Raw genomic sequence first — 17841 nt, 5'->3', positions numbered from 1 at the left:
AAGAGTCGTCCTAGCGTAAGGAAATCTCGGCATGAGTTCTACTTTTTTTTTTTTCCGATAATGGCATGAGTTCTAAATGTTCTTGTATCGTCAACGAAATCTCTTAGAACACGATGATTCATGAGTCAGTCACTGAAATATTCATTGACTAGTTCAAGACTTCAAGTTGGCCACTGTAGCATTTGAGGGATTACACAATTTCAGGCCATCAGGCTTAGAGCCCAGTATTATTGTAGTGGAGATTCTCCCTCTAATGATCATACTCTTAATTAGGGAGGTATGCAACTTTTTGAAGTTTAATCAATAGGTAGGGGTCTGCCTCAACCCCGCAACTTTTTCAAAAAAAAAAAAACTTTAGGCCCGTATTTTCATCATAAAAAAGAAAAGGAAAAAGAGAGGCCACATATCTCATACCATTGGCATCTTTATTTTTCTTAACAAAGTTGAAAATTTATGTCCAATAAATCTGCTCACCCTTTGTGTTGCCGCTCTAAGAGGGGCTTCAGAGCAATGTGCGATGTATCGGTTAATCGGTGATATGAGTAGATTATGTTTACAATATTTTATACCACACACCCCTACAACTCTACAAGATGAGCTGAGTGCTAATAATTTGTGAATATAATATTCTAATCATATATAAATCCTATACAAAAATTCATCTCATTTGGAAATCTCTAATCTAGCTAGTAAAAAAATTGTTGTCAATTTTGAATTTTTTAATTATTAACAGCTCAATTTTTTTAATCTTGCAATCATCTCTTGACTAGGGGTGCAATGGGTACCCGATTACCCGGAACCGAAACCAAATGTTCCGGATTTGGGTCTTAAAAAGTTAGACTTATTTAAAATGGGTCATTAAAAACCGAACCGATAAAAAACTGAAACTGCATAACCGAATAGTAAAAAACCCGTGGGTACCCGAACCGAAACCGGAACCGATTATTATGATTTCCATATATAAAATTTAGTATTATTACATTTAAGATAATCAAACTCATACATTATAATATAAAATATATTTTTTACGTGTAAAAGTCTATTAAAGATATATAACATAATAGTGAATGTGTATTGTTAAATGTATATTTTATAACAATACGTTAAACAAGTGTATCATAGATGTTAATAATAATGTCAATGTGTATATTATGAATTAACTAATATATTTTATATTTATTAACTTATGCACGTGCATATTTAAATAGAATACACATGCTTGATATATTGTATTACACACACTTATTATAAACCAATATGTAGTGTTCAACTGCTCATGTTAAAAATTAGTGATGAGATGTAATTGTAAGACGCATGTACTCGCATGTTCGTTTAAAATGTGAGTTAATACACGTGTACAAATATATATGTATGCACGTAAAATATATCAAAGTAACAAATATATGTGATTGCACGTTTACACGATCGAGTTAATACAAGGAAACAAATATATGTGTATGCAAATAAAAAAAAATCAAAATTTTGAGGTTAGATATTTGATTATTTTAATTTCTATATCAAAGTTTGGAATTATCATATGAATGGTAAATGTTTTAACGTGTATGATTGATATATGTTCATAGATTGATGTAAATATGATTGTTAATACATCACTAATTATACATAAAATATTATCATGTAGGAATAGAAAAATAAAATAAAAACAAGTTTTAGTGTTTAAATGATATGATTGAAATTGTTTAATAATCATAATAAATAATAAAGACCTGAATTAGAACCGAAACTGATAAAAAAACCGTGGGTTTTGATGGTTTTGGATTGGGTTATATAATTCTCATGTTAAAACCGTTGAGGACCGAAACCAATAGAACTCCAAATAGTAAAACCCAAACCGTAACTGCTAAAAATCGACCCGTTGGCACCCATACTCTTGACATAATTAAACGTTACAAAGCAAATTGAAATTTTATAGAGATGATAATTTATGGTTAGTTAAACCACAAAAAAACTAAATTATAATTCATGTTGTCGATCGGTAAAACTGCAGGGGGATATGGCCTTTCTCATCTAAAATGGATTTCCACTATGCGCAGTTACTAAAAATACCGATGTACATAATTAGATTGCGAATGAGTGATCGACATATGGCAGAGTGCTCGGAAAGAGCTAGTAGATAATTCTAACCAAAAGAGCTAATAAGCTTCGTTCCTTGACTTCCTTCTTCCTCATATCTCTCTCAGTTTCTGGCAATTAGCATCACGTGTTCCGTTAGCGGCTTAGCGGGCCTACATGCCAGGTGCTTGCAGTCTCGTACGCAGTCCCAAGTTTTCTGTGCCCTTTGATTAAAATTTATTGCACGTTTTAGCCTCATAGTGTACTTTGGCGTATCCATCTAAACAGTATAACAAATATGGGGTGACGAGCAATAGTGAATTCTATTTCTGTCGTTGGTGGCAGTTTCGTAAATATCGTCTGTCAGCATTTCCATAACCTTTATATGTTTTTCACTGCACGATTCAAAATTCAAAACGAGAGCTGCATGGCGTGTACGTTTACATAGGTCCATTCATTTGGTGCAGTCTGTGACAAAAGCAATAAAAGCTGAATGGCGTCCCGCGAGTGCAACTCATGTACAGTATCTCAGTATGTGGCTATGTGCTACTGCGCGTTATGTTTTGAGACGCTTTTCTCAGTTCATGGATCAAGTTTATCTTTTATTGGTCTATTGCTTACACACATTTTTTATAGCTAAAATGGGTTTTTAATGTTCTTTGGATTCTTATCAATTAACATAAATGTCCATATGCATCATGTGAAGATGTTTTGTGGTCATACAAACTTTCCCACTTGCAGCAAGGGAAACTTCATGGTTACTTCTTGCTTTTTAATTGCTTCTCAACAATCTCGTGCAGCATGTTCAGCTCCATTATTTCATGTTCCCTACATATGGAAGAAAACAAATGCAATTAGAAAATGTAGCCTTCTGTTGTTCCGGCTAGTTGTCTTTGCACTTCTGCATTTTAACCTGATTATGCCATGTCTTCAACTACGAGCAACAGACTGTGGGTTTTAGCATTTGGTGGAGGCCCAGTGACTAGCTAACTTTAAGCCCATTAATCTTGCAATTCATTTAATCATTTCTTGTGCCGCACTGGCACATTTGCATTGGCTTGAAACCTACGACAAGAAAAACCATCTCAGGTAATAATCTCTTTCAATAAGTTGTTCTTAGATTAATCTAGATCAAATATCTTTGTCCTTCCCATACTGCTTAACTATAACTGCCGTAAGATGTCAATATGGGGATCAGTTCAGTTCACACACTAGAGTTGGTGGCAACGCAATTAGTCCCATACTCTAGCGTAGAAACACTGTGCCTGGGATACCAATTCAGTTGGGAGATGCAAGTGCTCACAGACTGCAACGACCACCCCATTCTGTCACGCAAATATTGCCCACTTAGCCACTCGGAATTACTCCCGCCAGAGCACGCTTAACGGCGGATTTGGCGGACAACCCGAATCTTAGACAGCTGCCCTAAGCGAAGTGGGACTACACCATGGTGCACCCACTGGGCTAGGCACCTTTCCATCATACCCCTCCTCGTGCTACAGCCAGGGGTATCACACAGATAGAATTCTATATTCTTGTCCCAGCGGAGTAGACAAGTAAACCGCACGTTTAGGACGATATGCCGGTATGAGAGAGGACAATAAAATTTTATGCAATTCAAATTTTGGGGATAGTAGCAGAGTTGAGTGGGGAGCAACACTCGCCAAGCATATTGTCGAATAACATAACAATGTTCTGTGCTTCTATTTGATGTTATAATTGTGCCGGTTTCATATTTGGTTGAGTTTCATAATCTAGGCTATTGTCATAATACTTGAATATGTTCTAGGTGGGATGATGGTAATAGTTTGGTCCCTTATTCCATAATATGCACATTACATGTATGTTTATTTCTCATATAGATTCAGTTTTTGTTTTGGTGAGAGAACTTATCAAAACTCAATGATGCGAGTTTTTTGGATTATGTTATTTTCATCTCTGAGTCTGGTTTATATTAAGAATGTAAGATGACGCTTCTTTAGAATTAATGTTGCATTATTTTGTATTTCACTTAGTATTTTTGTTGAAGTATGTAACAAATTATTGTGTCAACTAAACTCTTGGACATGCTAAACCTGTGGCAGAACAATCGACCAACAATCACGTTTCAGTTAAATCGTGTTTAAGTAACACATTTGCAAACTTGGATCGCCTAGACAATGTTCAGTATGTAATACAAATTCATCTGTTGGCTAAACATGGCTAAGCGAGAAGTAAAATAGACGAAGTGGATTCAGCACCAAAGCATACCATGGAAGCAAGGAAAATGCTTTGTTCTTCCTCTACTGATAATGGTGGTGAGAAGGAAAGAGAAAGCAGATAAACTGAGCCACCTACCAGAACACATTATACATCACATATTTTCTTTCCTCGACATGAAATACGTAATCTATACCAGTATGTTATCTCGAAAATGGAGGTATCTTTTGGTTTCTTTCCCTTTCCTTAGTTTCAATAGACACATTTCTTGATTGTCTAAAGTATGTTAGTATAGATTATCCTTACAAAGATTTATTGATTTCGTACACCGAGTTTTGTTTCTCCGCGATAACTCTGCAATCCAAACTTTCCATTTAATTTGGGATAATGACTACTGCAATTCAAGTCACATGGATTTGCGTTGTAGTTTGTAGAAATGTTCAAGAACTCAATCTCCAATTTTGTCCAGTGTCTGAGGTCTTTGTGTTTCCTGATTGCCTGTTCGCATCTAAGTTGTTGACGAGTTTGAATTTGTTTCTGGGCCTAGATGATTCATGTCAAATGACAGCTACATTGCCTAATCATATAAGTTTACCTGTTCTTAGAACTTTGCATCTTAAAACACTTAACTTTTCTTCGAGTGTTAATTTTTTGGACAAGCTCTTTTTAGGTCGTCCAGCTTTGGAGACCTTGATATTAGTCGGATCTCAGTTCAAAAGTCTGAACATATCTTCTCTTCAACTCAAGAACTTGGAAATTGAAATGTGTTCCGCCACTGAAGGTTTCCTTCTTGTGGTATCTGCTCCAAATCTAATTAAATTTTTGTTGTGTGATTTCATGTTCACTGATTGTTCTCTTGGGAATCTTTTTGCTTTAGAAATTGCTAAACTTCAGATGGATGTAACATATCGTAGCAATCAAAGTTGTCTTATACCGCAAATAGTAGATGGAGATGGTTATCATATGATTAAATGTCTCAACGGACTTTATAACATCAATTCTCTAACGGTATCAGCTCCTTTTCTCCAGGTATTTTGTAAATTCTTCCTTTCTCTCTACTTCATCAGTCTCACATTGTCTTCAACAGAGAACTGTTTTGTTTCCTTTTGGTTTATCATTGTCGTTATGCTCTTGGTAGTTAATGTTTGAAGGTAATATATTGGATCCTCGACTCTTGGGCAACATTTTGGTTGTTCATGGGATGGTACAGAATGTTGTTTCGGTTGATATCTAACTTAATCTTGACAATTGAAATGCCGGCAGTTGTTGAGCTACCTACACTATATAGGACACTGGCAAAACGCCGTATTGACACTGGTGAATACTGTGACAATTTTCACAATCTCGAAGATGTCAAAATATATTACTGCATTTGTGATATGGTGCACAACATAGACCAACAACACACTTTCTAAGGATTTTAAATGGCAAAAGGTTGTATGAGTTGGTTAGACTATATTAAGAGAAACTTAAAAAGATTTGAGTAGAGGATCAGGATTCATTTAGCTTCCCCAATATTTGAAGTTAAGGCATTATTGTTTAGCACTGATCTATATCCTAACCCCTCCCTCTTTCACCCCACATATGGATCATGTGGCTATTTCTACCACATGTGTGTTAGAGCCTCGACAAACACATAAAAGGATCTTAAAGCAGCCAAGACCATTTTAACCGTTTTGGTTATCCACAATCAACACATGGATAGGAGAATCAGATTCTGCTTCATAGTTGTTTTTGTTTAACTGAAAGTTTCAAGAGGTAATGCAATAAGAATTTTTGTATTGTTTGAAATGACTAAGGAGAGATTTCACAAAAATGGAATTCAAAGTCACCAATTTGTTAGAACTGCATTCCAAATTTTGGACATTTCATACAGTGCATTCATTATTTTGTTTTGCTTCCATGTATAGTGTTTGTCTAGTGGTGTGGCTCTAGAGCCAAAGATACGGAAAAGGGATCGATCTGCTATTCTGGCTCTGTTCCTCCAATTTTTTTGCTTATGTAATTTGGCTATGTTATTCCAATTTGTATTTGGGTTTCCCAGTTTGAGTCCCAATTTGTTCTTTCGACAATTCTTACGACATGCACCGTGACCACCAGAAATGTTCTTGATGCATTTGCGAAGAAAAGTGCTTAAAGCCTTAGATCTATATTTAAGTTGTGTTTCAGTGCATCAACTTAACAGATTCTGCTTTTATTCTTACTAGGCTATCTCAGAGCTCCCGACTGAACTAGAGAATTGGCCAACTCCTTTCAGTAAATTGAGATACTTGCATGTGGAAACTTGGCTTTCAAGAGGTAGCTTCCGAGCTATTGCGTTCTTACTCCTGAACTCTCCAAACATTGAAGGCCTTGACCTTGACGTGGATCCGGTAATAGCAGTGTTACTGCATTTTTTTTGTTATTATTTATTTTTGCTTCAAAAGTAAGGAATTGGCATTCACAGTGTGCATCCTCTTTGAGTCGTGACATTGTTCAAACTTCTAAGTACACAATACACATGAACGAAGTAAAAATAAAAAAATAGATAGATTCAGTTTAATCTTTGTAAGCATATTGTCTGTCCCAATCCCCAAACCTTTCTCCTTCGTTATGTCCGTCGAAACATCGAAGGCCTCTTTGTGAGAGGAAAATACTGTTAATATATCTAAATCATTAACATAAGACCTGAATAACGCATTTTCATGTACCTCTCTCTCTCTCTCTTCATTCGAAAATTAATTCCTGTGTAGAACCATGAGTGAAGGCACCAAACATGTTCATTTAGATAATAAGGCCTTGATATCTTTTTTTGTTTCATATGTATCTGTTAGACTGTTTTAGATATTTTAAAGTTTTCACTTTGCAAGCTTGGTTTGATTTCATTGTTCTTCTTGGTCATTGTTTAGACAGAAGTAAGTTCAAGCAACTTAGCAGAAGATGGAGGAGTCGAGTGTTCATTGAAGTTCAAGCTGTATCACCTGAAACTTGTTGAGTTTCATTACGTCACTGGATCTGCCGCTGAACTTCAGTACCTGAATATTTTGTCGGAGAAGGCTGTGACATTGAAGAAGGTGAGCATTTTCACTTCTAAGGTACGGACTCGTCCCAAGAGGAGAGAGCTGGATATTCCTAAAGAAGTCTTATCACTACCTCGAGCTTCTTCCGATGTCACAATACATTTATGCAAATGATGTTTTCTTTAACTTGTTTCTTGTATACTGAATGTACTTTTTTAAAAGGAAATGTATATATGCATTTGTTGTTTGATCTAAGATTTCTCCATTTCATTCCGTAAAAGAGCTCGATCAATTGTTTGATCTAAGATTTGTTTGATATTACTACTAAGGATCCGAGGATGTGCTTAAGGATCAACTGCAAAAGGGTGGATTTGTTCAAACAGAGGGAAGTTACACTCACTCGGATCTTTCTCAACCAAATCAGTCAGAGAGCCCGAGTAATTAAGTGGTGGTCATAATCCCACTGGCTTTTATGCTTATTGAAACTCTTTTTTTGGGAACTTTAGCTGGTACAGTATGGGAAGGCTAAAATGCAGTTTCTTTATTCTTAAGAAATAAACATCTCCAACCATGGTGGGGAGTACAATAATTTGGACAGGTCATACGTCACACTTACTTAGCTTTCACGTATGGAAGGACTCATCCATATACCTGAACTTACAAATGTCCATAATGAAAACTACTTCAAAATTCAAATTAACTATTTCCTTCTTCCCTCACTTAGTAATAGCTAACTATTCCTAGGAACTTTAGTATACTCCAATGTGGTCATATTTCATATATGTGATATACCCAATATGTAGTGACACTTTAAAAGGTATGTTGTCTGTGATAACTCGCTGCTTGACAGCATACTGAGCATAGACAATGGGTGGTTTTGCTGAGAAACGTGGGCTTAGTTACTTGGGTTACAATTGCACTTGAAGTTGGTCCATGTGCATGAAAAAAGACTCTAAGGTTATGGCGGGAATTAAAGGCGCCAAAACAACTGAAAAATTCATGTCCAGATTTTTTGCTATTAAACCCAACTACTCTCCCTTTTTATCCACTTCACAAATCTTCTTCCATCACTCAAAATGGTTCAAGAAAACAACAACAACAGCCTTGAAATCCAAGAACCATCACCCAAGATTCAAAAACTCAATCAACAAAATGGAGGAAGTTCTCATGTATTTGTCCCTTTCTTGAAAGTTAAAAAACTTTCAGAAAATGCCATTTTGCCCTCTAGAGGTTCATCTCTTTCTGCTGGTTATGATCTTTCAAGGTAAATATAACAACACCCATTTACTCTATGTTGTTGCATTCTCTATATAAATTTGATTTGCCTTGCCCCTTTTATGTGTTTGATTCAGTGCTGTAGAGACTAAAGTTCCAGCAAGAGGAAAAGCTTTAGTACCAACTGATTTAAGCATCGCGATACCTGAAGGAACCTATGCTCGTATTGGTAATCATTTGTTTTATATACTTATTGTTATTGTTGATTGATTTGGTTTACTGAGATGGGTTTTTTTGTTGGGTCTTGTAGCGCCGCGATCGGGTTTGGCGTGGAAGCATTCAATAAATGTGGGTGCTGGTGTGATCGATGCTGATTATAGAGGACCAGTGGGTGTGATATTGTTTAATCATTCTGATGTTGATTTTGAAGTTAAGACTGGTGATAGAATTGCTCAGATGATTTTGGAGAAAATTGTGACTCCTGAAGTTTTTGAGGTTGAGGATTTGGATTCCACTGTTAGAGGTGTAGGAGGGTTTGGTTCAACTGGTGTTTAGACGTTTCTGGTTAATATGTGGTTTCTACTGTTTAGGAGGTTTAGGTTTCATGTAATCTGTCTTCTGGAAATGGTTTTATTAGGTTTATGGGAAAGATGTTTTAAGTGGTGATTAAGACTTTCATACGGTATATGTTTTATTTGACTCTTTTTTTGGAACTTGCATCGTAAGATCAATTTTAGATCTTTCATGCTCTCGAACCACATTACACTAACCTTTAGTTATGCCAATTTTTTTTGCATGATCAAATATTGGATAATTCATCATGATGTAATAATTGATCCAAACAAATGAGTAATATCACTTGTGCAATTAATTTTTTTTTAAAGTTTGATTATAATCAGCTAATGTGTTTTAACACTCATAATTTCAACAGTTAATCAATCACACTTATATTTGTGGAAATTGTGTACCCAATGAATTTTCTAGATGGGAAATTAGAGCCTCCCCCCTAAATACACAAAAAAATTTTCGGTCAATCCACTATGATTTTATTTTTGTGTATTTAGGAGGAGACTCTAATTTCCCATCTAGTGGGGGGGGATTCTAATTGGCTCATCTAGTGGGGGGTAATACTAGTTAACCCTATATTTTATAATGACGTAAAGAATAACACAAAATGGTAAATGGTAATGATGCCAAATGCTGGGTTGGCACACACCAACTCTTCAATTTCCAAATGAGTAATATCACTTGTGCAATTAATTTTTTTTTAAAGCTTGATTATAATGACATCGTCCAGCGGACTGTTGCGGAAAACACAGTTAATGTGTTTTAACACTCATAATTTCAACAGTTAATCAATCACACTTATATTTGTGGAAATTGTGTACCCAATGAATTTTCTAGATGGGAAATTAGAGCCTCCCCCCTAAATACACACAAAAAAAATTTCGGTCAACCCACTTTGATTTTATTTTTGTGTATTTAGGAGGAGACTCTAATTTCCCATCTAGTGGGGGGGCGAATTCTAATTGGCTCATCTAGTGGGGGGTAATACTAGTTAACCCTATATTTTATAATGACGTAAAGAATAACACAAAATGGTAAATGGTAATGATGCCAAATGCTGGGTTGGCACACACCAACTCTTCAATTTCCAAATGAGTAATATCACTTGTGCAATTAATTTTTTTTTAAAGCTTGATTATAATGACATCGTCCAGCGGACTGTTGCGGAAAACACAGTTAATGTGTTTTAACACTCATAATTTCAACAGTTAATCAATCACACTTATATTTGTGGAAATTGTGTACCCAATGAATTTTCTAGATGGGAAATTAGAGCCTCCCCCCTAAATACACACAAAAAAAATTTCGGTCAACCCACTTTGATGTATTTAGGAGGAGACTCTAATTTCCCATCTAGTGGGGGGGCGAATTCTAATTGGCTCATCTAGTGGGGGGTAATACTAGTTAACCCTATATTTTATAATGACGTAAAGAATAACACAAAATGGTAAATGGTAATGATGCCAAATGCTGGGTTGGCACACACCAACTCTTCAATTTCCACTTTTCTATTCCGGACACATGCTGTGGTCAAACTTCAATGCCACTGCTTCTACCGCTCAAAGAAATAAACGAATTACAGAGAGGCCACACTCAACTATTTGCACAGAAGACTAAATTAGTCACGCAATAAGACAGGATCATATTATGTTTTTTTGCTCGGTACAAATCATATTATGTAAAATACAAAGCAGGAGCATAACACATCCAAACTATGTAGTTTGAGAAAACTAAAACAAGGTCCAAAAGAACCAATGAAGTTTACAGCAAAACTAGCTTCTCAAATTATAAATATCCATAGAAAGGCTTTTAGCCGTCTTCACACATTCCAGGTCCATGAAGCAAAAGCACACCTCCACTCTTTCCATCCAAAAAACCTGCAATCTATAAGCTTCTAGGAATAACAATGAAGTTGTTTCCCTAATATATTATAGCTAATTGACCAATATAGAGTGCTCGCATGCGTACCTAGTGTTCGATTTCACGTGAAACAGATCTCTCAGAGTGGCGATAGTCCCATCCTTGATCACGGATCTTTTCCCTTTCCCGTGGCTCAGAAATATCACGGTCATAGCGGTATTCCTCATCCTCCTCATCATAACGATCATATTTGCGTTCAGAATCATGATCATAACGCTCGTGATCAGTCTGAGGCTCAAGATGGGAATACTGTCCCTCACCTCTTGGTTCATACAGGTCGTGTTCAGGCTCTGGAAGGTCATAGCCATGTCCATGATCAAGTTCCATATTGTCATGCTCCCTGTCACGCTCACCGCGTCTATCTCTTCCATGTTTTGACTCAACACGGTCATAGTCAGTGTCTTTATCACGGGAACGCCCACGATCGCGATCAGTATCCCTATCCCTGTCTCGAAGACGTTCACGGCCACGGTCACGACTGCGGTCTTTGTCTTTGCCACGGTCAGAATCACGACCTCGGTCTCGATCACGTGGTCGATCATGTTCTCGTCTCCCGTCCTTATCCCTATCTCTGTCCCTAGTCCTCTCATGGTCCCTATGGAGTCTTTCATCCCTAGGCTCGCGATCCCTTGTCCTGTCATGTGAGCGTTCACGAGACTTCTCGCGTTCACGGTCTCTCTCTCTACCCCTTTCACGAGACTTCTCCCTGTCCCCAGAAAAAAAATGTTCATATGAAAATTATACATCCGAACAGAAATGAAGCAGCAATCATACTAAAAAAGTACATTGAGAACTTTTTACATCTCGCAAAATTGCACTGAGAAAATATATAACAGGACTCGTTTTTACCTGTCAACATGACGTTCCTCTCTAGACCTTGGCTCTTCAGAATGAGAGGGTCCACCTGAAGTCAACTGCTGTGGCTCTCTGAGAAATATATTAAACAACAATTAATTTAGTAAGATACATTTGAGAAATAGATACGTTTACAGAATGTCAGCAAGCAAAACCAACAACATATTGGATCTGTGTGATTACAATGCCCCACATGTGATAAGAGGATAAAAGCTTAATCAATCTCAAATAGTATAAATATAAATGTAATAGAGAATAAATGGAATAAAGAAAAAAGGGCACAATGGAACAGATAAGAACGCAGGCAGGCGAATTACGTACATAACCACCTCACCTTTTGTTTTAGGATTTGGAATATCAAGAAAATGTTGGAATTTGCAAGACAAAATATGTTGTTTTTGTGAGGTAGCATGCATGCAGCTCAGAAAGAGCACAAGGCATATAAAAAAATAAGAACGCAGGCAGGCAGAGTTGCGTACATACCACTTCACCTTTTGTCTTAGGATTTGAAGTATCAAGATAATGTTGGAATTTGCAAGACAAAATATGTTGTTTTTGTGAGGTGGCATGCATGCAGCGCAGAAATGAGTTGCCTGCTTCCTTACAAAATACTAATAAAACATAAATCATCAAAGGAGCCTAAAATTTTGTATCACATGGTATAACACAGAAAAAATAAATTAGGAGTTCTGTTGCCAATTTTTTTTTGTTGTTTCTTTCTTGCTCGTTTCTGGATCAGTAGCACATATACAAATTTATGCAGGTTAAAGGATCCAAACCTATGTTACATGAACACGCTACATTATGAAAATAATCCGTGTCAGACGCCAATACGTATCAAAGTGTCCGTGTCGGATACGTATCGGACACACATGTGATATACCTCAACTTTTGATATTTCTCTGTGTTAAGACACTTTGTATCCGTGTTGGATAAGGACACACCTATCCGTGTCAATGTAACTTACATCCAAAATAAGCTATGATGTCCACAAAGCAAACTAAAAAGACATGGTCAGAAGAGAGCCATTTACCTGCCAGAGTACTTCATGTTGACTTCATCACCTCCAATTCTGGTTGATCCAAGACCACCTCCCAGTCTGCGTGGCCTCCAATTTGGAACTGTTCTACCACGTTCAACATCCACAAGAACCCTTCTGTCATTCAGCTTCCTTCCATCACCTTGTTTGTATGCAGCTGTATGACAAAAAAATCAAAACCATTAGTGTCAGTGATAGGAAAACAACACAGAAGGTTTAAAAGCATACTGTTTACACACATTTCATATCCCGTGTATGCGCGTACTCGATGAAAGCATATCCTCTTGGCTTATTTGTCGATTTATCAGTGACCATACGGACCTGTGATGCTCGAAAACAATCAAAAGTCAGAAAACAAGACCTCTTCTTCAGAGATATCCAGACTATAGAACAAAATAATCACCTCATACCAACTACTTCTTTTGTTTCTACTTTATAACCTAATAAAGCTTTCAAACTACAAAAATCCTATATGGCACGGCAGACAGGCACTATGCCTCACTAGCCGTGCTCACCTTTTAAGGTGTAAAGCTTCGTCCAAGTTGGATGCATCACCACCATTGCTAGAGTTCGCAGGAAAACCAATGTTTGAAGCCATTTAACCGGTTGTGAAGAAATTTACCATCCCCTTACCAGGGCAAACGTAACAAAAAGAAAACTACATAAAATGGCATAGGAAATACCTAGATATCCTCTGAATGGCCGTGAGATTATTGGATGACCTTTGAAGTAAAATCAAATTTTTTAGTATAACTATAGAATTAACCCAAAATTCAAATAAAGGAAAGGATTAGGATACTCCCGACTTGTTTTACCTATCATGGATAAGGAAATTGAAGCTCTCCTTTCATACGGCTTGACAAATAAAGGCCAACAGTCTATGTGCATTACTAATCTGCTCACTAGAATTTACAGCTTTGCCAAGACGAATGCAGCTGAATGTTGGAAATGGATTGCCAGAAAATCAAGGTATATAGGAGAAAATACCAAATGTGGAACAGAATAACCACCCTCTTACCAGGGATTTTGCCCATTAGAGAACCAAATACCATCATCACAAAACTAAGAGAATATCTAACTCCCTACTAATTCTCTGACTGTCAAATTAGGACACAAATAACTAACACGTATATAATTGCAGGTGTGGCCTGTATCTATTAATTCACCAGATTGTGGAGGATTATTCAAAAGACTCGCTTCCACAGTAGGCATACGAGCTAGAAAAGTGGGGACCATGCATTTATAACTTGCGGCCAAGTTTTCTTAGAGCCTCACAAAAGCCAATTGCAACTTACTGACCAGGTATAAGTTTGAAATACACTCTTTACTAGCTTTCAATTTACATTACAAGGTCAATAGTTCAATACGACTCATTTGTAGGAACCTTTTAATATATGAAGCTGTGTCATTACTACAGACATAAGCAAGCATTAATCCAACTATGTACTAACAGGAGATATCCAAACTCACAAATTTTTCACACACGCACTACAGATCAGTCTCACAAGACTCCCAGGTTGAGGCCAGTATGTGTTTACCTTCAATTTTCTCCCGAAAACAAGTAATCACTGACACCATATATGGATTGGATCTTAGGTGTCTTTTAGGTAAAACATCTTGGGTAGTCAGATGTTAATTCTGATATAAACTAATAAACGATATAGGCAGATAGTGACTTCAAATGACTTGCTTCACTCTCATGTAGACCTGACAAACGACTGGGGAAACATTTTATTTAGGTACAAACAGCAGTTCCACAAAAAACATTACTTCAGATAAATCTCACAAGAAACATTAGATCTGACGTCTCACCACCAATGATAGCATGCAAAAGGTGATATTAAACTCATTTGTTTAGATATGTACTCTTTCATGTGAAAAAAGAGTAAGGAGCTGTACATAATTTGAAGGTCCATTTCCTGACATCAGTTGATTTCCTATTCAATGTGTAAATTTTGACAGTAATCAAAATTCACACACCTATGGTCAGGTATAAATGAACATCTTGGGTGTCTAACACTCCTGATTTCTTTTGTGAAGCTATCAAAAAATATATGGTACATGGACTCGCCATATTTTAAAAATAATCCGTGTTGGATACATATCCACGTGTCCGTGTTGGACACACACTGACACATATTGTATGTGATATACCTCAATTTTTTTATATTTCACCGTGTCAGTCACTTCGTATCCATGATGGATACGGACACACGTATCCATGTCTACGTAACTTAGTAAAAATAAAATAAAAAGGGCAGGGCATTTGATTTTGAAGACTTTTGAAAACTTGAGGAGGTAAAGACAAACAACAATCAAAATTTCTTACCGAACAAGTCAAAAGGCAATAACCTGAGCGCCTTTTGGCTTGCCCTAAAGTACCTACCTTCTTGATTGGCCCATATTGTTCAAACTCCCTTTTGATTTTGCTCTCAGTTGTCTCATAACTCTGTGACAGAATATCCTTTTGTCAGTCATCAAAAGAACATTCACATTGAAACAATTAAAGAATAAAATATTCTAAGATCACTCACAAGCCTTGCCACAAACAGTGTCTTGTACGGATCGCCTGATATATTTGGATCATTCGACGGATCATCTAGAAAGAAAAATAAACAACAACAAATAATTAGTAAATAGTTAGTCTAATATACATCAAACCAAATAGGAAATTATAATTAAAAGCATGGGCTGGGTACTGACATTTCTCAAGCTCCTCGGCAGCCTTTTTTGCACCACTTTCCAGTCGCAACTGGTGAACTCTAGCCCTCCTTTGAGTCTGCAAATAAGAAAATACATCCAAAAATCAGATCTGCAACAATGACGGAAAGTAACAACATCTGTGTTGGGTTGGGTTGGGTTGGGGAGGGAGGGAGAAGGGTGTACAACAGGACAAAAAAAAAGAGACGGATTGGTATCCAAGGGCTGGCCAACTCTTAAGAACTCAAATGAGATCGTTATCAATTTTTTTTATGGATTAAACATGATAGCCAACACATGCCAGTCATTTTCCAATGTTTTTATTTTTGAAATTATTACCAAGATAAATCATTCAATTTTCAAAGTTGAATTAACACGCGTGGTTCAGAATTCACGGTGCATAACAGCTAAATACAGATTAATTATAACAGAAACAACAATGAAAACAGATAAAACAATTTAGGGCCACAAAACAATTGATAACCCTGCAATTAAAAAACAATAATCACAAGAATTGACTTTGGGCGATGCCAATCAAGAACAATATCATGTGCTAGTAAACATCTCCATGCTTTGAGTAACACTATTTTCTGATTGGTATACACTTTGGGTAAATTATTTCTCCGAATGGTAAATGCGCTGGGTGACATTACCAGACGATGATAACCCACTGGTTACAACTTCTAGAAGACATCCTATCCACTTGAAGAGTACTAAGGCATAACATATGGAAAGACACAAGGATAAAGCACAAACAGAAAATAAAATTGATGCAGTAAATAACGCACCGCAGTTTCAGCCTTTTTCGCAGGTGGATCATATTCAGCGGTACCCGGTTCAGCAAAATTGCTCACGTATTGAGCCATACCTAAAATACATACCCAAAGGGCAAAAAAATATTTAGACTCCCTATCAATTTACTCGCAATAGTGTAATACAATAAATAAATAAATAAATAAAAAAAACTTACTACCTGAATAAGGTGGGCATTTCTTTTTCTCAGGAGGAGCTTTATATTCCAATGGAGCCCGAGGTTCAAATAGTTTCAAAAGACTAGAAGTAAGCCCCGTTGGATGACTTTGCCCAATCTGCAATCATATATATCCCGTTAATAAACTTGACATAATATAATATTTGGATCAATCAACGTATATAAAATATAAAAATTGGATGGCAGACCAGTTTCAATTGCTGAACATTAGCCCGACTCTGAGCTTTAACACGAGCCTGAACAGCAGCGTTTGAGTTTCGCATAAAAGCATCGTTATTGTTACCGTAATCACTCATCTTTCTTTCCACCAAATTATTCGTTCGTCGTTGATCTAATTATTGAAGATCATATATATACATAATTTCGTTTGGATCTCTTTTTTTGTTTTGAAAGGCGGTGGTGAGGTGACTGATTTGGAGAAAAAGGGTTTGTTATTTTTATATTTATATACACTCTTATATGCCGATAATTCCGGTTCTCGATATATATATATATATATATATATATATATATTGGAATGTCAACAGAATGAAAATATCTCGTCCCAGTAGGCCAGTGATGCAGGGATTCAATGGGTAATTTCCCAATTAGTAACCCATAATGTCAATCTGTTCCCAAATAGTAACCACTCTTCAATTTTGACTTTTCAACCTCACTTTTGACACTTTTGCCCTTCTCCTTATTTTCAAACAATGCCCACGCGTGGACCTGCAAAACACTCTCTCCCCTCTTTTTACCTCATCAGCGATAACTCATATATCAGACTGATGAGTTTGACTTTACAAATGATGGACAACCGTTGGATCTTGATCAAGAAAACATGTTAATCAAAATATGTTGTAGTATCGTGTTTGCTATAATGAAGAAGCAACCCGACTAATAAACTATCGGCAACTCTCGGTGATTTTGGTTGTCGATTACCTTTACAACTTTTACCTCGTATTTTGAGCCAACCTAAAAAAATAAGGACAAAAGCTCAAAGTTTCGTTTTTTTCTTGGTTGTTTCTTCTTCTTCCCTCGTCATTGTCCTCTCCTTTTTGTATTTTTAAGGTTTGACATGGAAAACATGACACATTCACATGATAAAGGTATAATTTGTTGTTTTTTAAGCTATCTAGGGCCTTGGGTCTACGGTTTTGTTCCACGTAGTTTAGTGTTTTGTTTGTTTGATGTTTCATCTTTCAAGGAAGAGGGTTTTGAAGACAGCTATGACGTCTCCATGCATAAATGCATGTTGATTATATAGTTGTGGTAATGTGTTGGTGGTTTCCATGTTGATTATA

The 17841-nt window shown here is 36.6% G+C and overlaps 3 protein-coding genes and 1 long non-coding RNA gene across 6 annotated transcripts; 2 read left to right on the top strand and 2 right to left on the bottom strand.

Moving 5' to 3' along the window:
• Nucleotides 1-2879: 2879 nt before the first annotated feature.
• On the top strand, nucleotides 2880-7526 carry LOC147514692 (F-box protein At3g59000-like). 3 transcript variants are annotated; one of them, XM_086584678.1, is made up of 5 exons: nucleotides 4358-4492; nucleotides 4943-5053; nucleotides 5150-5301; nucleotides 6480-6644; nucleotides 7161-7526. In XM_086584678.1, exons 2-5 carry the CDS (start codon nucleotides 5035-5037, stop codon nucleotides 7443-7445), a joined length of 621 nt encoding a protein of 206 aa, XP_086440804.1. In that variant the 5' UTR covers nucleotides 4358-4492; nucleotides 4943-5034; the 3' UTR covers nucleotides 7446-7526. The 3 variants fall into 3 exon arrangements, with proteins under 3 accessions (XP_086440793.1, XP_086440804.1, XP_086440798.1); XM_086584667.1 differs by adding an exon at nucleotides 2880-3162 and having other exon boundaries at nucleotides 4158-5301; XM_086584672.1 differs by lacking the exon at nucleotides 4358-4492 and having other exon boundaries at nucleotides 4519-5053.
• A 709-nt stretch (nucleotides 7527-8235) lies between these two features.
• LOC147514691 (deoxyuridine 5'-triphosphate nucleotidohydrolase-like) lies at nucleotides 8236-9189 on the top strand. Its single transcript, XM_086584688.1, has 3 exons — nucleotides 8236-8535; nucleotides 8624-8715; nucleotides 8797-9189. Exons 1-3 carry the CDS (start codon nucleotides 8348-8350, stop codon nucleotides 9039-9041), a joined length of 525 nt encoding a protein of 174 aa, XP_086440814.1. The 5' UTR covers nucleotides 8236-8347; the 3' UTR covers nucleotides 9042-9189.
• Nucleotides 9190-10671: 1482 nt separating this feature from the next.
• On the bottom strand, nucleotides 10672-17019 carry U1-70K (U1 small nuclear ribonucleoprotein-70K). The gene is made up of 11 exons (XM_086584655.1): nucleotides 16747-17019; nucleotides 16541-16655; nucleotides 16356-16435; nucleotides 15571-15646; nucleotides 15402-15466; nucleotides 15254-15316; nucleotides 13107-13188; nucleotides 12862-13024; nucleotides 11823-11900; nucleotides 11022-11679; nucleotides 10672-10937 (listed from the first exon to the last, which is right to left on the bottom strand). The coding sequence occupies exons 1-10, from the start codon at nucleotides 16852-16854 to the stop codon at nucleotides 11022-11024; spliced, it is 1488 nt and encodes a 495-aa protein (XP_086440781.1). The 5' UTR covers nucleotides 16855-17019; the 3' UTR covers nucleotides 10672-10937.
• On the bottom strand, nucleotides 13288-13820 carry LOC147514690 (uncharacterized). Its single transcript, XR_015209257.1, has 3 exons — nucleotides 13683-13820; nucleotides 13551-13589; nucleotides 13288-13430 (listed from the first exon to the last, which is right to left on the bottom strand). It is a non-coding gene; the product is annotated as an uncharacterized LOC147514690 (long non-coding RNA).
• Nucleotides 17020-17841: the final 822 nt, after the last annotated feature.

Source organism: Coptis chinensis, chromosome 2 (genome assembly GCF_015680905.1).
Source record: "Coptis chinensis isolate HL-2020 chromosome 2, ASM1568090v1, whole genome shotgun sequence".
Taxonomy (NCBI): domain Eukaryota; kingdom Viridiplantae; phylum Streptophyta; class Magnoliopsida; order Ranunculales; family Ranunculaceae; genus Coptis; species Coptis chinensis.
The sequence above is the reverse complement of the archived record's forward strand: the minus strand, read 5'-3'. Positions and strand labels throughout refer to the sequence as shown.